Source organism: Pseudoliparis swirei, chromosome 15 (assembly GCF_029220125.1).
Source record: "Pseudoliparis swirei isolate HS2019 ecotype Mariana Trench chromosome 15, NWPU_hadal_v1, whole genome shotgun sequence".
Lineage (NCBI taxonomy): Eukaryota > Metazoa > Chordata > Actinopteri > Perciformes > Liparidae > Pseudoliparis > Pseudoliparis swirei.
The window spans coordinates 15,121,709-15,143,373 of record NC_079402.1 but is presented as its reverse complement, the minus strand read 5'-3'; the positions used below and the strand labels follow the sequence as shown (position 1 = coordinate 15,143,373).

The following is a 21,665-nucleotide window of genomic DNA, read 5'->3' as shown; positions in this document are numbered from 1 at the left end:
ATTCACAGCCCTGGCATCAATTGTAAGATGAATATAGTATATGGTGCATTACATATGCTAGTGGGTTTCTAATGAGACTGGATCGACTAAGCCACTTTGAATAACTTGAAGTGATGAACATTTCTACTCCTCTTATAGGATATTTATAATGAGAAAAGTGGAAATATGCCTAGCTTGTGTACTTCTACTACTGTACTACTGACGATGTACGTAACTGACATGCTCATATATGATTAATTTTCATATATAAATGTCCCAAACTCACATCTTCCCCCTAGACACCACTGCAGCTATATAGCGTGTGTGTCACTAGGGTGAATTTTGCATTTTGAAAAACAAAGAAGTTATCCCAGAACGGAGAAACTTAGTTTTTCAACATTTGGCGTTTGGGGAATCATCAATTTGGTTGGCAACAGAAAATATAGAAACAGGAGAATCGCAGGACCTCATGTGCATCATCTCTTATTTACTTACTTAGATGATTTTCTTCATGACAGATGACAATTAGAGAGGATGTTCCAGAACCGTGCTTTCTGACTGTGGGCTGTGATACAGTCTGGGCCCACTGGGATTCCGCTGTTATGTTCTGCTTAATAATCCAAATCCTCTAAATCCCCCTCGGCCCACTTCAGTCCTTTGATTGCTCCTTGTATTTTTATTGCGTTATACTCCATTTTCATAATCTGGTGCACAGCACTCTTGGTATGTGCTGGAGAGAATAAAAAGTTGGAGCCGAACAAGCATTGCATACTGCCCTCCTAAAGTCATTCAGATTACAAGGGTCAGTCTCTAATCCATAAAGCTGGGGATGTCTGCTCCCAACTTAGAATAATAATTCTTGGAGAAATATTACTGTATGGTAAACTGACTCTAGCAAGCTGCACTCATGTTTATGCACATCCCTTTCAGTGTGTGATTTGTGTGCAACGGCTAATGTGGTTTGTGAGTACGCCTGCTTTGCCACCTGGAAAAATGTCCGATGGTGACAGAGGACAGATAGTCACTTGTCTCAGTCCCCATGGATCATGCAACACAATCTCTAGATGGAAGCAATTCATTTGGCGATAAGCACAACAAAAATGGAGGAAAAAGAGCACCGTCAGCAGCCATCAAGATGGTAGAGTGTGATAGGCAAGTCTAGCTCTGTAATCAATCTGCACATGCACTTTATGCAAGGCCATGCAGTGCATCTCAAAGTTCATTACTTGGCTGGAAAGAAATAAAGAAGGGAACATGGAACGTGTTGACTAGTTGATCTAGTGAAAAATACAATAACATATTCATTAATGTCTTATTATACAGTTCTCAGTCAAATGCGATGAACTAGTTGTCAAGAAATATTTCCCAATAGTTGTTCTAAAACCAGGAAGATATGTCCTTTTATTTGAGTCAAATTGCTTATTTATATAGGCCTGTTTGTGCTGACAAAGTTTTATCGACAAATGAATATAGTCTATTAATTCAGTGGGTATTGTCTTTTATTGCATCAGGGAAACTTTATTAAAGAGCACTTGTTGCATAAAGACATTACACTGACTTTGACATATAATATTGTTTTCTAGTGTATAACATTACATGAGTATTGACAAATAGTTATATAACTTCTGTGGCACTAAAATAAAGATCACACAGTACATACAGCAATCATGTTACAGCATTGTCATGTGAATATTATGTGTCTGTGGATGATGAACATTAGATGAATTTATTCTTGAAACTAAGACTGTAACATTCTCCTATGAATTTGTCTCAACATGATTTTGCTTTCCCGCCAACAGCCTGATGTCACGGGTAATATATACATCTGTCTAATTTCGTGCTTGTCAGCCCACCATCTGGTGCAGAATCAACATTAAAGATAGTTGGAACAATTGTGTCACACTGTCACTCCCACCCACACACACACTGGTGTATAATTATCAAGTTACAGAGGCCATAGGAAGTGGACATCTTACTCACACTGGTCATTTTGGTTTACCTATCAACGTGATGTTTTTGTCAGGTCAAAGCCTGAGATGTGAAGCCTTTTCTCAAGACACCAATGAAGTATTTCACAGATTTCGGTAATTAGTTTCAAGTACAAGTAGCTGGTCAATTGTCAGTGTTGGTGTCAATGGTTGCTCTAATAGCTGATGTACTGAGAGCCCAATGGTTTACATTAAGTAAATAAGTAGTATTATTCAAGAAGTATAAAACCATGGTCTGTGTAAGAAATAGCCCCACTCCCCTCTTTTGGATGTGTTTGGAACACTTTCTCGATCTGTCGCGCCCCGCTTCAAAGGAAGAACATTTTTTACGCCCCACCGCCCCAACATATTTGTCACTAAATGCTCTATGCTGAATTTTTATTGAAATAGCAACTTTTTGTGACTCCTCCATCTGTGCTTTTTTCAAATAATAGAATAAAGAAAATTTCAATCACTTTTAATTAAACCAGAATGCTCCATCAGACAAAAAAAATAAAAAGTGCAATCCCTTTGTGAGAACAATAGCACAATTATTGAGCAAATAGCTTATTGTGGCTGCAATAAAAAAATTGTCATTGAATATCTTTTCAAGATAATAACAATAAAGTGCAACCTTTGAAAATCTAACCAAAACAAGTTCAAATATTTGGCAATAAAGAGTTTTACTGAGTTTTTCACTAAATGTATTTTCAGAACAATAACGTGGAACCAATGCAAAACTAAATTAGTGCAGATATGTGTGAGCCATCAAGTTGTATCAGTATTAGTTCAAATTCACTCAGATTCTCAAAGGAATCAATATTCCCTTGATCGAGTCGCCTGACCCACATCTCAGCTTCAGTGAAACCTAATCTGTCTGAAGCTGAGGAAGGTGCTGCTCTCTGCCTCGAAGATAAAGATTGAATTCATTCAGTTTTCCAAATATATCACTGAGATTTCATCAGCAAACTTGCCTGCAAATTAATAATTAGAATTGAATTATTACATTTGACTCCAAAAAGTATATTAAAGATCAAATAAATGATAAACTGAGTCCACCTCCTCTTTGCAGAATAATGTGCATGGATAATATGTGTACAATTTCAATTGTATTTTACTCTCATGCATATGATGGATGTTTAATATCTCTGAGCTCAAAGACTCACGACCACACGTTTCCTCCATAGAGCCACCGAGCTTCATGTGAAACAGCTGAAGGCTCCGTCTCCTCAGAGTGAAAATAGTGGTGCTTTCAGGGACCTTGTTTTTTTTAAATTGACCACGCTGATAGCATCGGTCAAAACCTTGTTTAGTTCACGGCACATCTAGCGCTTCTCTGTGTATGACAGTGTGTCCATTGCACATATAAAGAGACCCTCTTTACCAGCGCCTACAAGAACTTCCTTTCCCCTAAAATGGTCTGCGCACCATCTGTGCAGAAACACACACAATTCTCCTGTTTCAGCCGTGTTGTCAGGTAACTGTCCAGAAGCCTAAAGAGCTCATCAGCTGATGCCACTTTTACAAAGTGATTTGCCTGCATGCGGTAATCACCAAGTTTCTTCTGAAAGAACTCCCGTGGCTTATCCACGTGAGAGAGGTGTAATGTCGCCAATACATAAATCACAAACTGGTCTCTCCTTATCTGCATCGCCTGCAGTTGATTTTATCGGGTTTTCTTGTCAAATGTCTCTTCGTTGTGTACACTACTGAGCTACAAGTGAGTCATACACGTACTTTTGTAATATGTAAAGTTCTCCGCACTGTCCCCCGCGCCCCACCTATAATATCTTGGCGCCCCATAGTTTGAGAACCACTGCTCTAACTACAGCCAAGCCCTGTAATCATATTATTGTAATGGTAATTTCCTAAAGAAACCTTAAAACATATATTTTAGGAACATTAGTACAGGTCTAAGGGGAGATATGAATGTTAACACCTATCTGTACAGTTCTGTACGGTCAAAGCAACGCCTTTCAGCTAATTGGTTTTATTACCTTCGCATTGAAAATGCGGAAGATTATGTTTTGATCGCCGTGTATTTGTATGCGTGCGTGCGTGTTATTCGTATAAGTAAAAAAGTATTAAACAGAATCGCATGACATTTGGTGGGATGATTGGTTGTTATCCGGGGACCATTTGATTCGATTTTGGATCGCTCGGGTCAAAGGTCAAGGTCAAGGTCATGAAAAGGTCAACATCTTCTTTGAATCGCATGAAATTTAGTGGGTTGATTGGTTATTATCCAGGGACCATTTGATTAGATTTTGGGATCGATCGGGTCAAAGGTCAAGGTCATGAAAAGGTCAAAATCTTATTTTTATCCAATTGGCATGCAACTAATGCCAAAATGTTCATAATTCAATGCCCAATCTTGTGATAAGCGAAGGTATGCGCTCTACCGAGTGCCCGTTCTAGTTTTAACTGTTTTCTTTTTATTGAAAAGCTATGAAAAAAACACAATATATAGAGGGGGTAACAGGTGTACGGCATGAGACAGTAATGAGACAAGAGTGGCTGAGGGCAGGTGCAGGGAATTAACCAATCAAGGAGAAAGAGGAGACACAGAGAAGAAACAGAGGAGACACGGAACAGGGCATTACAATATGTTAGTTACTGGAAAACAAAAACAGCAAAAATATGACTTAATTTTAGACTTTCATAGAAAAAAATACTCTAAATGGATGATAATGCTGCTAACAAATTCACCATATCAATCTAAAAGGTAAACTCGGTAGAGCACATAACTTCGCATATCACATGATTGGGCATTGAATTATGAACATGTTGGCATTAGTTGCATGCCAATTGGATACAAATTGACCGTGCTCTAGTAAAAAGAAGATGTTGACCTGTCCATGACATTGACCTTGACCTTTGACCCGATTGATCCCAAAATCGAATCAAATGGTCATCGGATAATAACCAATCATCCCACCAAATTTAATGCGATTCTAATTTATACTTTTTGTGTTATGCGAGTAACACGCATACAAGTAAATAAATAAATACACGGCGATCAAAACATAACCTTCCGCATTTTCAATGCGAAGGTAATGATAACACAGAATGTCAAAAATGTGATAACATCTTGTTTTCGCTGCCCCCAAGTGGCCAAGAAAATCAGTTTGAACTCCCGAGCCTTCCCGGCAGATCACACATTATTTAGCTCATGAGCCACCGTGTGTCGACAGTACGAAATACAATGCAATATAATACTAAAGAAACTTCTCATTGCTATTATAAACACAATATGTATGTCTGTACTTAAAACATAAACAAAACAGCTGTCAAGAAAATGTCTGCTGGCACATTAAAATTATAGGTCTGTGACTTAACAATGGCATTTATTTATTTTTGGTCCACATGCATGAATTCCTTGAGGCTTTTTGTGAGATTCATTCAGTATCTTCCTTAATCTCCTTTGCTGATCTCTTTAAGCTTTTTGGAACCTTGTAAAAGTATTATTCGGAGCTACAAATTAATGAGCAGAGGCAACTGAAAAGAGGAGATGTTTCTCTCTTTTCAAGCACAATCTTTTCAAGGTATCAAATGTGGGAGCTGTACATTTTAAAGTGGCATCTTCTCAACTGAATAGCATAATTTTTTCTTTTGACAGAGTTCTGTAAACGGGGAAGAGGAACCACTGCTGTAGTCCTAGGCCTGATGTTTGGAACAGATCAAGGACATAGTTATTTTTTCTCCTTCAATAATAAGTAGTTTAAAGTGTCTCAAAAAAATAACATCTTTGCAACACGTTGTAAATGTGACCAGCCGCTACATTACAGGTCTAGTGTGTACGATCTGGCGCCGTCTAGCAGTGAGGTTGCAGATTGCAACCAAATGAAACTTCTCTCACAGGCGTGTCGTAGAGATATGGTGGTCAAATACACAACAACTACTCAGGCTAGGTTTGTCCATTCTGGGCTACTGTAGAAACATGCGGGCCGGCTCAGTGAAGAAGGCACACTCCGTATGTAGATATACAGCTCATTCTAGATTAACGAAAAAACACTGCTTTTTATTTTCAGGTGATACACTAAATAATATGATCTTCTATTTCTGCCAATAGATCCCTCTGAAAGCCATAAACTGTATCTTTAATGGTGCGTCATGTAAAAACACATGTTGTATTAAAGTGTAGTGTGCAGAAGACTGTGAAGACTGAAACGGGAAAATGTGTCCACCTCTATATACACATAATGTGCATGCAGATACTTGCATTCTCAAACACACACACACACACACACACATATTGGAACAAATGGCACACGTGTATTTGTTCGCTTCAAATGGTCATACATTTAATATTATTCTTAATTATATTGCAGGTGACTGAGACACGGACGGGACCACTGGGATGCAGTAGCTATGACAATTTGGACTCAGTCAGCTCTATCCTCCTGCAGAGCTCTGAGAGCAAGATTCATCTGCAAGGTAAACAATCCCAGCATATCAATATTGTCCACATGCGGCCGAGGGTGCTATTGGACATAACAAGGCAGCAGGGGTCAAATTTCCATTTTATCCTCAAAAAGTAAAGGGCATCTATAGTCATACATAGATTACTCTTAGTTCCTCAAAATAAATGTGTGCCTTCACAAAAATGAATGGGAGTGCATTATTTTTAATTGGTCCTGGGACAGATGTGTTCCTCAATCCTCTGAGGACTGCAACTCAATAATCTGTGGTTATAGATATTTGCTGTCTTAATCGTTTTCTTAAGTCTCTCTTCAAGCTTTGTTCAAAGCCCAGCCTAAAAACAAAGCAGTTGCATGAACTGTGCAAACCATTAAGACATAAGCGCAGAAACCTACACTCTCCATCAAGGTAAAATGTATTTTAAAAGGTATAGCGATATTGAACTCTGATATTCTTAGTCCACCAGAATATATCTCAAGAATGTCTTCAAAGCAAATAGCAATTTTTACACATTAGTGGTAATGTTCTTTGAAGAGAAAATGTCTTCAACATTAATACAACGAAGAATTAGCATAAGAGAAGCATGCTTGCAGTGACAGTCGCCCAGTGGAAAAAGGAATGATGAAAGCCTCTGTAACTGAGGTCAAGTGATTGAATAAAGTGATACTTTCTTTTATTTATTGGAGTTTACGCAGGTTATTAAAACCAGTCTGCAAATCACAGAGGCTTATTTTATCATCTGCCCGCCTCTATTTCTTCTCTTTTGTCCTCTAAAATCAGAGAACTAAGAGGTTTGTCAAAGAAACACTTTTAAGTCTTCCGCCGCCACTAACTCGAGGGACTCGATAGGTTTTGGGAAAAGCTTTATTGTCACGCACCAAACGAAATACCCTTCTGCTTTGAAGCCTGTTTTGACACCCAATTGATAGATGACAGGCCTGGAAAAAAATCTTTCTTTTGGCTTGATAATAACCCCAATGTAATGGAAAAGCTTTTTTGATTGGCTTCTGGCTTGGAGTTTTGCAATAGGTTCAAACATATTATTGTGTGTTTATGCATTTTGAATGTGGGCGAAGTGTTATATGAGGTTTTCTCCTGAAAATACATTCTTTCAAGAGCAATTATCGTTTCTGCTTTTAATTAGAAAGAAAACTTATGATGTACATTTTGTAACAATCATAGGGCTCTTCACAGCGATAGCACTTCACACAGCTACGAGAGGCATCGTAATGGAAATATTTTAGCATTAATTCATAATGAGATTCAATCATTTTATTTACCTAAGTTCAAGTGTAACATTCAGTCTTATTTCATCCCTGGATGAACACTGTTCTCCTCTCAGATCAAACCACTCATGTGCATGTATAAAGAATGTGTCCTCCTACGCCTGTAAAATTGTTTAAGATTAAACATTTTGATTCAGTCAGGTCACCAGCTCTGGTCTCAATTGAGTCCCAATTGTGTAGGATTTATGCTGATGTTGTCTATTGTTAACATATATTTCAGTCAGATTCAAAATAGTACTTAATAATACTTGGAAGTGCAATATACAACCAGCACATATTATTCTAGATATTTTCTTTATTTTTAAAGCTGAAAAATTGCCATTTTTCATCTGAACCAAGAAACACAAGTAGATATGACACTGATATGGTCTTTACTTTATCATGTCTGTACTATCGGAATCATTGGATGTTTAATATGTTATGCAATTGAAAGCTTTCCATTATAAAACATTGGTGGAGTTGTTCATATTGATGAAGAAATTATTTTATAAAGTAGTGAAAGGTCAATTTGTTTTAACAACAAAAAGGAATACTGTATAAGATTTTTTTCTTTTCTTGAAGTAAAGTATATTTGTTGTTGTAAGATATTTAAATTACCGTTGCATCAAAATTCAAGTAATGCATGCATGGCCACTAGGCTGTTGGCAGGTATGTTCTTGCTGTTTAGGTTAATTGCAAGGTTGATAGCAGTTGGTTATGGTGATGTGAATGTTTGGTTGGACCTGCTTTGATGGTAGATCGGGTGTTTGATGCAGGGTGCTGACATCCCCAGTTTTTATTAGCTGTTATTCGTTGTTATTAGTGAATTGTTAAGAGGTTGCTGCCATCTAATCTTTGATTGTAGGGCTTTTTAGAGTTAGAACTGTTGTGTGATTAGAAAAAAAAACATACTCTCCACAGCAGAATGGTATAAAGCATCATTATAACAGCATGTGTTTAAATGTTGTTTTTCTTAATTAGCTAAATGCTAACTTTTGTCATTTAAACTGTGGGGAGAAGTCAAATCGGGCCAATCTAGAAAAGCACATATCTATGGCAGCAGTATTGTATAGAAAAATCATGGAACATTTCAGTTAAAATATAATTTCAGCCTAAAGAAAAAGATGTGTTTTCTATATTTTCATCTTCTTACAAAGGTTCAAATAAACCAACACTGAACGTGTGTGCCACGACTCCCTAGTGCTCAACCAACTCATTATGTTTAATATTTGGTGGGTTCAATAAATACAGAAGTGAAGTGCACAACTATTCTTGTTAGGTAATGGTTCAAAGGTAGACATCAGAGGAAGGAGGAGAGAGATGAACCACTTTGAATTCTGATGCAATTTTATCTGTCAACTCTTCTGCGAATGTATTTTTTTGGGATAAAAAACCTCTGCTCTTCTGAGTATGTAGTGCGTAGGAAGGGTGCATACAAGCAGTGTGATCACAGGGCACTCAGCATAACAGTCGAGATGGATTAGTTAGAAAGGTTAATCAGATAATAAAATCACGATGTGGAAAAAAAGAGGCATGCCTGCCTTTAAAATGTTGAATCATGGATGCTTTTTAATGGAGATGCATTCATTTATTTATTCATTTTATTTTAAATGACTGCTTCATTTAAATGTTTTTCTTCTTTGTCTTTTTATTTTTTCGTATTTATTATTTAATTTTCTACAATGTTGACTTGTAAGATGCCTGTCCTGAATTATCATTGTAATAATTATGAACACTACATCTGTGTTCATTTTGATTGCACTGTGAGCTCACAGATTTGAATCACTGCAACACAATACATATCTCCGCTGTCCCATGAAACCCATGCATATCCACATTTGGCAATCAAACTAAAAATGTGTGCGCAAACTTCCCCTACGGCGCTCATGTGATCACATTCATGTGTTCATGTGTTCATGAATCAATAACGAATATAATGATGCTATATATCAATGTGAAGCCAGCAACCTACGCATACAGACTGTACCTTTTAATCTTTTCTCAGATAAAGCATTAGCACAATGTCATCTAACCTAACATTTTTCATTTTTTACAAGAATGTACAGAAGAGTTGTCGACCTTGTGATGAAAAACTGAGCTATCGGCTTATCCACACGCGCCATGTTGTTGTCTACATGTGAGTCTAACTTCTTGTTGACCCCTGAAATGTCGTGGCATCAGTGCTGTCAGTATCATTTGGATGGTTTAACCCTTGTGTTGCCTTAGGGTCATTTTGACCCGAATCAATATTACACCCTCCCCCCGCCTTAGGATTAATTTGACCCCATTCAATGTTTAATGTCGGTGTTCTTTCGGTAGTCAACAAACAAACATAAAGTGCCTCACACTTAAACTTGGAAAACAATATTAATTCTAATAATTTTCTGGAGGTTTTAATTGCTGGCGTCAAATTGAACCCAAAGGGTAAAATATGTTAGTAAATATAAAGGTAACAGGAGGGTGAAACATTGAATCGGGTCAAAATGACCCAAAGGCGGGGGGAGGGTGTAATATTGATTCGGGTCAAAATGACCCTAAGGCAACACAAGGGTTAAGACCCATAGGCTCGCACGATTAAAAGGAGGGGTTCGACTGAAATCGTAAAAAAAATTATCTAGAAATGTTTTACTTGAGTTTATCAAAGTCAAACATTGCAGAGAGACTGTTAATATGCTGTCCAATGATATAGCATATGTTTAAAAAGCTTAGCTGCGCCATTTATTTTTGTTCCATTTTTTATTTATTTTTTATGAATCTTTCTGTGTATTATCATCAACCACTTCAAACCAGTAACACATATACTTCTATATACACATCTTAAATAACCAAACAAGTGTTTTCTTTATAAAATACCATTGAAATTATTCTAATAGCCCTTGTGGTTGTGGTATTGTCTGTAAACAAGGCTCTTTTTCCATCGCTCATGAAATGTTGACGTCTTGGAATTACATGGTTTCCACAGGAGAGCGACAATATGTCACCCGGATGATTTGTAGTTTTCTTCCAGAGAATGAAAAATGTCGATTCATAGAACCTGAAATACCAAAATTGCACCGAAGCTTTGAAGATGCATCTCTGTCTCTCTGCTCTTGTGTGTTTACGCTTTGTACTCATACACTCGGTTGAAAGGTTTGGAATTCTTGGTTTCCTCATTCATCAGCACAGGGAAAAGAATGCAGCACAATGGCTCCAGCTTTCAGCCAGAGGACTTAATCAGGTTAATCCAAACTAAAATATTCACTTGCACTAACAAGAGATTTTTAAATGTAGTTTGAACACGACAGAGTGAGAATCACCAAGAATCAAGTGCCATCAGACTGATAAACTGAGTGACTTAAATGTGTGTCCTGATAAATTAATTCTGGGAAAAAGGAATAACAAAAATGACAATTTGTCCAGTACTTTTTTATCTTCTTCTTTATCATCTTCATCCAGTTTTTCTATCTTTCTAAAATTGTTTTTTTACACACATCCACCACGTTGCTTTATCTTTCCCTTCCTCCGCCCATTTGTCTTTTGATATTCTGTTTTTCCACTCTACTCTATCTTCACTGAACTGAGACAGATTTGTCTATATTATGATCAGATCCTAGTCACTCTGAACATGTTTTTTTTATGATTGCCTTTAAAAAAGTCCATGTCTCCTATGTATAGTTCAATTTTTTGGAAATGAATAAATTCATAAAAAACTTAATCTAGCTATTTTAAAATGTTATAAATTTAATAAGGGGATAATATTTGTATGTTCAATCAAGGATGCAGTAATAGAAAACCCGCTCCATTTCCTTTCTCTAATTAAACTTTTAATCATGTCTTTTTCATTCCCATTTGTATTTCATTTGCTCTAAACCTCAGCACTTTATCTCCCTTGAGGCGCAAGTGCAACTGCAAAACTTTATTGGAAAATATATACAAGAACATTATTTAAAACCTGTCATCAAACACTAACTCCTTTTTGAGCAAATCACTTTGTTGGAATTAGTTTTAGAAGTCTGAGAGAGTATTCTGGTTTAAATTATCACACCAGTTAATTAAGATGTGGTCAAATCTTCCTGGGGACACTTTGCACTAACTCCCTGAAAAAACTGAATTCTCAAAAGGGAATTTTTTTCCCCCCCTCTCCTCCAACCCCCATTCTGGTCTTTGTGAGCTGGCAGGACTTTGAGCCACAGATAATACAATGCAGATATGACACTCCCTCGATAATTCCTCTGCTTTCTCTTAGATTGAGATTCAAATGATGTTGTAGAATATCATCTCAAGAGAGCTACCTATCAGTCCCCTTTTCTCCCACAGTTTTTCTGTGTGAAATGTGTTGGTAGTTTAACCCTCCCTCCCCTCTCCCTCTTTTTTCTCCTTATCCACCGACAATCATTAGAATTAGAGAGGTCACTCGAAAAAAAATTAGCAAAGCTTTGATTTACAAACTGTGATTTCAGTTCTACATTTCTGCATGTTTAATGCCAAAGCGCATTCTATATGCATAACTTTATTGCAGCTAAACACTGTAAAAGAAAGGATCATAATACAGTATATTACTAGCAGAGACTATTTGTTGCCATGCAAGAGGAAATCATTATTATTGACCCCGTCTTCCTCTGTCACATAACATACATTGTATTAGAACCTTCCACACAGTTATTTCTCTGAACATTATGATATCAATCTGTTTTGCATTTTAAATTATTGTCTGGTTCAAAAGCATGTTATGCATATGTAGCAAAAACCCATGAATGTGAACACACTAACATTTCTTTTATGGATTTTGTGATTTATTAGAACAATGACATTTTTAAAAGAACTATTTTCCTCTTCATTCTCTTCAATTAAATCGCAATGAAAGATTCACACTATTTAGCTTTACTACAATTGGGATTTAAATACACTTCTGTCCTCCCACATGAATGTGTTAGTTGTTTGTCCTCTCTCCAGGCTAACGCTTAGTAACCCGATGATATTCGTTTTGGCTGGATTCTCACTTTCTGCTTCCACTGGGACCTGCAAGCAAAAACAGCTTATTGACTTGTGAGAGTAAAATGAAAGAGGATATTAGCATGTGGTAGACACATTGTGTGGATTGACATTGTTTACTTGAACTCTTATGAAACAGTAGGTTTCTGGTTGCAGGGAGAACGTCGTCGCCCATTTTTATTTTCTCATAACACCATAATTTCATCCATCTGTTAGTATTCATCATTGATTATCTAATTAGAATCGGGGGTTATTTCTGTACAGCAAAACAGCAGGGGCTTTCAGATCCTTGGTGTAATCTGATAGCCAACACAGGAAAAGAAAACACACACTGGTGATGGAATAAAAGAATGATTACATATTTTAACTGGGCCAAACAAAGGCTCTGTAACCTCCACAGGGCATTACCTTGTAAGGACCCAATCACTGTCACAAATTAGCACCAAAACAAAAGCAAACTAATTTGCTTCTTTCAATCACCAGCACACGCTGTCTCTCTTTTCTTTTTCTCCAGTTTCCTCAACAGCCTATCTTAGAAGAGCCATGAGCCTATCTTGGAAGATTTATGAATATGTTAGAATAGCCTGAGCCAACAGTTTTCAAAGTGGTGAAGTGAAAATAAATTAAACTGGCCCTGCAGGCAAGTCGTGCGGAGAGTGATGAATTAGATACTCATTGCTCGGTCGCTCGATGCCTGTCCCTCTTTTCAAGTGAAAGCGCTGCAAACATTAAGGGGAAGACAAACAAACATACGAATCAATTAAGATGTTTTTGATGACATATTTGTTAAAATTATTGGAAGACTAAGGTATATTAGTAAATGCAATTTCCTTGGTTACCATATAATTATTTCCTGGAAAACACGGAGAGCAAATGATGGTCGAGCGCCACGGTAAACACACAGAGGCATTTTCATCATCTTCTCTTTTGCTCAGTCTCTCCCTCCCTTAATCTCCACATGCGTCTATACACAGACACAGATCACAGTCTGCTCTTTACGATTCATCTTTTGTAATCCTCTTACCGTAGTTATTTGGACTGAGAGATCAGGGTCAGCTTGTGCTTTATCTCATGTCACAGTGGTGGTCAGAGGTATTGACCCAGCTCCTGGACACGCGCATGCACGAGGCCGAGGCAACCGTTTCCTTGATGAAAGCATGCCTCCTTTTGCCCGTAGAAATGATAACACTGGATCATTTCCATCAAGATGGATTGCAGGACATATTTTTTCAATTCTCTCGAACATTTGGAAAAACCCAGTTTAATCCTCCCATGCTGACCTGGAGGTCAGCTTTCAATTGGAAGTGGTCAATCAAGAGTGAGTTTCTATTTGAACCAGCGTAACCATAAATCTTCACTTCCAGCCACTCGTGCTGCAGGGTGCCATTTCAGCATTTCAGTTTTTCCACTCAGTCTTTTTTCTCTCTCTGACAGACTCTGTTTCATCAATTGTTTGGGGGTTTCTTTACTTTATTCCCCTTTTCATTCAAAAGGGCACACTTGCAGTGTTCAACTTTTTCTTTTTTTTTAACACTTTGTGTTGCACTTTACTTCAATTGTTGTCACAAAAAATGATGATTATGTTTTTAAAAAAAAAGTCTATAACAAATAGTACTTTCAGGTATAATGGTGCCATTATTATCTCCGCCAGGTGTAAGCCTGGGGAGAGTTTACGTGTTTGTTTGATTGTGTGTGTGTGTGTGACTCTCAGTCCGTTTGCCCGTGACTGAGTGTGTGTTTGTCCTCGGCTAATCCCGCATTTTGCTGCAGCAAACTGCATAATATTTCTGGTGCCCATTTATGGCTGCATGCTCAAGGACTTCAAGTGTTTGCCGCGTCTCACGCTTTCTCGAAACACCTTTTATTAGCTGTTTCATAACGCCATTGACTGCCTGCTTACTCCTCACGCACCACTTTTATCTACGACCGACCGGCCGCTACTCTGCAACCAGAGAAACAGTGTGTCGGAAACAGTCTGCACGTTGTTATTGTTTGGGATAGAGCTAGCGTACGCACTTCTGAGCACCTCTCTATGGCTACTTTGCGGTCACTTTTATTTCAAATCTTTTTGGAAGAAATGTTTGGCTAACAGTTAACATCTAACAGAACTACCAGTGCACATGCCCAGTACCAGGCAGACAGCTGGGAGAGTCTACCTTTGTGTCTTGGCATGATTCTATGAAGTGTAATATATGAAGACTTTGAGCCCATTACTTGATGTTCAATGATTGCTTTTGAGTTTGAATAAAGTCACTTTGTTTCCATTCAATCTCCCAATACAGCAGTGGACGTTGCAGAATGTAGTTTTCTAGGTAGAAATCTATTCACCACTAATTAAATTATTTACAGTAGACTCACAAAATATAATATATCTGCATTATAATAGTTTCAGATGTCAGAGGTAGTTGAAATTATGATATGTACCATACCTTTGTATATTGTTAAATATTCAAATAGCATAACAGATAACACACATAAGCTTTTACTTTTGGCTTACTGTACAACAGTTTCTGCAAAGTCGAGGGTAAATATGCGACTCCCAATAGAAATAAATTAACATTTCTGTATTTAGGGATGCTTGATGTCATTTCTGTGATAAGTCTGGGCTTCTGATCAGAGACGTTTAAACTGACACTTTGAGGACAGTTGTATCTTTTATAGCAGAAATGGAAATGTCAGAGCTTGTCATACGTCTCTGCGCTCTCTCTCCGGGGTCCTTGTAAAACATGTGATTTCTGCAAGAGCCTGCAAAGAGTGTGTACATGTGCTCAGACGTGTATCTCTCTTTCTGTGTGTGCATGCATGCATTTGAAAGTGACACCAGTATATCTCACCAGCCGAGGCCCTACTCATACTGCTGTGCGGGGACACACGGTAGCACATGACAGAACAGCTTGAACTGTGCAACTGTAGAGCAGAAGCAGCCAACAGAAACCACAAGACATATTTTGAAACACGGCCAATATTTGTGTATTTTGTTGCTTCAAAACTAAATTACATTCTATACATAAATTGCAATAGTTTGAGGGCATACTTGCTCCAAAAAAAGAAAAGAATATATCAATTTGCAGTTGCCGAATTTTTATCCTGCACACAGCCAAAAGAGAAGAGAAATCATCACCAGCTTACTTATACTCTGAATCAACTTGTGTGCCTGTGTCCAGTCAGTCAGTGTACAGCCAACTACCAATAATTTAGCACCATGGACATATCCTGCCTGCCCTTCTCAACCCAGCAATTGTTCCAATGTGCACTTTCAGCAATTCCATATTTTCAAGAGGCTGAAGCGGCAAGCACTAAATACCAAATCCATTTTTAAATGTAATTCATGCATTTACAGTGATTCCTGAACCTTCATCCATGGTGCTTTTCTGTGTTAACAATGCGAAGAAGTGGGTTTATTCTAAGCTAACGTCACATAGAGGCATTGTGTGGAAAGCATTGTGTTATCCAATTCGTTATGTTCCACATAGATACAGCAGTATGTATCACATAAGGATTCGCAAGCACGTGTATGTGAATATGTTCAGAAAATAGGATTTTACACTTCTCTGTTTTGCATTTTCAAATATATGCATGCCTAAAGAGTAATGCACCATAAAAACTCCACATGCCACAGTGGAGAACTCAGGGATGAAAAAAAAACTAAAAGCATTCTTTGTTCTGCACTTTGGACATATTTGAGATGGAAATATTGATTAAATTGTCCTGTGCAATTATTCCCACACACAAATACTTACAGTAGGATTGTACAACAAAATCGTCGACAGTCCTGTTTGAAAACACAGGCTGCTGCCTTCTAGTGTGCTGGGACCATTTATGGTAATCTACAATAATCTACTCAGCACAGACACAGCAACATATTTTCCATTTGAATGCTAAGTACATCTCATTCACAACTTTAAAAAATGCTAACATATTCTGAGTGCTGAAAATAGCTCCAGTGGAACGTGTTATCCCTGTTAGGCCCAACACACACACTGTCAGAGACCTCAAGCGCTTTATGTAAAGAGATGAAAAGTGGATAATAGCTGCTTTAGCTGCACCTTTACCTTATAGTTGTACAAGAACAGCTCGCTTATGAAATGGGCCCACACAGCAAATCACAAGGCTGTGTGCCCCTTCTGTTTTAAGCATTTTGGGTTCGGCAGGGCAGACTAGGCAGACCTGGACTGAAGAGAAACAGACAATCATCCAGTTCAGAGGTCTTTGCTTTTGTAACACGGCTGCAACGATAACCTCCAATGGTAATTTAATGCCACCATTCAAGTAATGCACTTTATTGCACCAGTGGATTAAGTAATGATTATTTTGCGAAATTGCGGCCACACAATGGTCAATTAATCTTTAATGAAACTGAAACTCATGAGGCGGAGCGTGGCATTGCAATAAGCAGACAACTGCTTGCCAAGGCAGTTACGAGCCTCAGTTGTGGCCTACACTCCCCATCTATCAGCATGTAGAAAAAGAGCATTCTCGAAAGAGACACAATAAGAAGGAAAAGTCACAGATGCAGAGTCTCCGTTTTAAGCATTCATGGAATGTGTGAAGGCCTATATCCTCCAACGTACGTGAAGGAAATATATCAGCCTCTGATGTATGCAGTTAGATTAACTGCCATTTTGAGGTGCTATTTATTTAGAGCAAGTCAGGCATACTGGTTGCAGGGAATTATTTGCACTGACAGAGCATGAAGTTGGAGGTTATCAAATGGCTGCATGGGAATTCCAATATGCACCTATTCATTTATTCAGTAACTCCTTCATGATGGTAAGTGTAACTCTTTGCTCCCAAATCCAGTGTTTTCCTCAACAAATACTTGCATCGGAGCCATATACACTGGAGCTTTACTGCCCAATCATTCTCAATGTGCCCACATGCTCCTGCACCAACACGGCAAAGCCAGGAAAGTCACAAAGATAAATGTTTTTCTCTGATTAGTTTCTCATTTCATTTTTGGCCCTAGGGCTCCAATTCTCTTACTCATTCCCCACTGCACTAACAAATGTTGATTGATTTGCTTTTATGGCATGACATCATTTCTACACTGCAGTGGGAGGACAAGACAGATAAAATGTCCAATACGTGAATACGTGCTCGGTGGGAGAACGTAGAGCAGAGCAGGAGAGGTGAAGAAACAGGAATGAGGAGAGTGATTGATTGAGTGAATGGGAGCCAAAGGATGATGGGGGACGAGTCAAGGGGCATGTGCATGAGTGTGGCGGGAGTAAGAGTGAGTGTAATGAAGTAAGACAGAGGAGATGTGTACGGAGACAGAGTACGAGGTAGAGAGAGCGAGACATGGAAGCAGAAGGACCAGAAACATCGAGGGGAAAAGAAAGTGGAAAACAATAGATCGCAAGACTGATAGTGCTGTACTCAATGTCAGCATCCCAAACGATTCCCTTTGCAATGTGCCGGTACCAACACAATGAAACGAGAGGAAACGCGCGCGTGCGTGTGTGTGTGTATGTGCGGCGGGGGGTTTAGGGTATGGGGTATGGTCCGACAGCAGTGGGAAAGAGGGAGGGCTGAAGCACTCGGCGTTATTGTGCACCCGGCCGCTGGCATCAGCACTGTCAGTGAGCAGCGTTGATCCGTGAACTTGCCATCTGGATTCTCCCACAAATCACATTAAAGTTTCAAACCCAGGAATACATCAAGCAAAATGAATATTGGATCCAGGGGCCGCAGACAGGCTTGATGGAGGAAAAGCCCAATGCAACCCAACTCTTTTGTGGTCAGACATGATCCATCCATCCCTTTTTACGCCCTTCATCCCTCCCTCCTTCTGTTCTCTTCAGTCCTGATGGGCTGTGGTCCTGCTGAGGCTCTTTAGAGGAGTAGGGAACCGACTGATATCCATAAAAAGAGGTACACAAGTACAGGTTGTTTAGAAAAAAAAGTAGTTGAAAGTGGTTTTTTTTTAGTTCTTCTTAGAACTAACATCATGATTGTACACAAATATACATAACCATCTTGGAATTAAATCTCCAAATGGGACAAGAGGCTTAAAGTCCATTTGATATCTTCCTTCGTTCAAACTCAGCCTTCATTTTAATCTGAACTACACACCTTTAATGTCTGATAAATGTGTCTCACACAGTTCCGACAACACCAGCATATTTACCATCCCTGGTAAATATGGCCGCACTATTAGCATCATTAATTGGCCGATATAATTGACTATCTAAACACATCCAAACTGCAGGATGTGTTTGGATAATTAATGCAGCAATGCGTTTCAAAAGGTATCACCATGACGATGAATCTGGAAGTTGTCCTTGATGTCAGACGCACATCTTGGCATATATTAAGATCTTTATTTGCTTCCAAATCACACTCAGTTTTTATTCTAGCGTGTGTTGTGGGTGACAATAAGGAAAGTTAATTGCCACATGCATATGCACAATAAGAAATACCATTCAACTGTATGACAATACCCCCAAGATGATTCATGTGTACAATACACAATTGTAGGCTTATTCTCCCTTTCATTTCAGCGAGATCATGTTGATTTTGCATAAATGGATTCCTATTTTCACCCAAAGGTGAAAATAATACAATCCTTCATCATTCAATAACGTGTTATGTTCTAGGTTCCGGGTAGCCTATTTTCTGCTGAAGCATTTTTTTTGCTCAAGTAAAACCTTTAAAAAAAATATTGCCTACCCATAATGCCGTGTCCTACAAGAAGGGAGAAATCTATTTCGTTATTTTCCAATTCAGTGGCTCGTGTAGCTTGGGGTTTTCTTTCCCGGGCCTGGACTGAAGAAAAAGGCTTCACTGTTAGCTAATCAAGCTCCAGTTCTATGAGACACCCAGGGTGAGAAAGGGATTGTCTCGCAGTCTAACAAGTAGAAATATCACGTTCATGGTGAGAGTGAAGAGGTGCTTTCAGCTTCAGCAATAAATTGGCCTCAAGATTATAAATGATACTTCAATTCATGTATAATAAGCAAAACGCTGCAAAGTTGGATTTGTAAACTACAATAAAATACAAATGGAAACACTTCTTGAACAGAGGAATGCATGGGATAGAAAAGGCCAACGAAGTGAAATTGTGTGATAAAAAACAACAACACATACAGGCATCAATCATTGTTGAAAATTGTCACGTCCCGAGTGATCAGCCCCAGAACAGGCAGCTCAAGTTGAAAATAGTCGATCTTTGAAGCACATCTTTCCAAAAAATAAATGAGCGCTTGTGACACAAAGGAATCCTTGAAGGGCAGTCATCCATGCAGCTTTTCCCACTCTTTTTTTCACTTTTTTCCCATAGATATCTGTATATTGAACAGTATGGGTTTCATGCATTTACAGTGTTATACAATAACTCTCATTTTTCCATTTCAGTTCTTACTCTGAACACAAGTATGCATTTGATTACAAAATGCTAAACGAATGATTCATGTCCCTTTTTAAATGAATGTTGTAACATTTTGTATTGAGCTCTTCTTATTATTGTGTTTGGGCCACTGGTGTGTCAAGGAAAAGCATGAAAGCTGCACATTCCAGGTTTTGCCCAAATGCTTCACCGATTTACAACACAATGGGGTCCCTTAAGGGAAATGTACGTACCCATCTGAGAAACCTTGGTGTAATATTTGATCAGTCGATGCTTTTAGAAAAACATGTAATATCCCTCACCCGCTCATGTTTCTTCCACCTAAGAAATATAGCAAAACTCAGGTCCATTATATCCCATGCGGAACTAGAAATGTCTGTACATGCCTTTATTTCATCCAGACTAGACTACTGTAACTCATTGTTCACCTGCCTCAATAAATCATCCGTCAATAAATTACAACTGGTCCAAAATGCCGCTGCCAGGCTGCTTACCAGGTCTAGGAGGTCTTGCCAAATCACCCCCATCCTTGCCGCACTGCACTGGCTTCCAGTGCATCTCAGGATTAATTTTAAAGTTTTAGTAGTCACCCACAGAGCCATCCACGGTCAAGCCCCTGCTTATATCTGTGATCTCATTCAACCACACTCCTCTAGTCGGTCTCTGAGGTCATCCACCCAGGAACTTCTGCAGATACCCAGGACCAGACTTAAAACCAAAGGTGACCGAGCTTTTGGGGCGGTAGCCCCAAGGCTCTGGAATGCTCTCCCCCTGGCCCTGAAATCATTGCCTTCCGAGAGCATGTTTAAAAGTAATTTAAAGACTCTTTTGTTCAGGCAGGCGTTTGGATATTTATAGACACTTTCAGCGTCTGGTCCTTTTAATTGTTGCTCCCTGTGCGTGTTCTATGTTCTGATTTTAAATCGTAAATGATCTGTTTGATGTTATTTTATTTTATTTTATTATTTTATTTTATTATTTTATTATTTTTATCTTACCTATTTTAAGGATGTGAAGCACTTTGTACATTCGTGTTGTGAAGGGTGCTATACAAATAAAGATTTACTTAATTACTTACTTACAAAGAAAATTGAACAAGGACTGTCATATATATATATATATATTTTTTTCTTGAATTGTACTTTGTCATTTTCAGTTTTTTTCCATATTCTGTTTAATTTATACACTCATTTTCTCGTTTCAGGTCTTCAGGTCATTTTCCCAGATTACCTGCAGGAGAAATTTGTCCAGTCAGCCCTAAGCTACATCATGTGCAATGGAGAGGGGGAGTACGTGTGCAGTCACAACCTGTGCATCTGTCAGTGTGCCGACGATTACCCCCAATGCAACTGTCCCATCACCGACATCCAGATCATGGAGAACACCCTGTTGGGGATGTCTGAGTCTTGGGTTTCCTCTTATAAAGACTTTGAGAACTCTGGTAAGTTGGGAAATCATGTTATAAATGCATTTATGTTAATGCTGTATAGTATGTATTGTACTATTTTGAAAGGGAATACTTCCTGAAATATTTAGCCATCGTAAATCTGAAGAGCGTTTTCATGGACAATACAGAATTAAGGAAATTAACGTAATCTCATAATCTCTCAATTATCTTGTTGCTCGAAGATCTTTAAAAAATATATTTAATACTTTGGCAGAATTAGTCCTTCCTTATTCACTGCCAAATATACATGAAAAATTAAAAAACTA

At 38.4% G+C, this 21,665-nt stretch overlaps 1 protein-coding gene across 1 annotated transcript in view; it reads left to right on the top strand.

Annotated features, from left to right (window-relative positions):
- brinp1 (bone morphogenetic protein/retinoic acid inducible neural-specific 1) overlaps positions 1 to 21,665 on the top strand; it is an 87,499-nt gene that overhangs the window by 51,531 nt on the left and 14,303 nt on the right. Inside the window, exons 4-5 of the mRNA XM_056432246.1 lie at positions 6,278 to 6,383; positions 21,157 to 21,393. Of these exons, the coding sequence (XP_056288221.1) occupies positions 6,278 to 6,383; positions 21,157 to 21,393 (343 nt within the window). The remainder of the gene's footprint in view (positions 1 to 6,277; positions 6,384 to 21,156; positions 21,394 to 21,665) is intronic.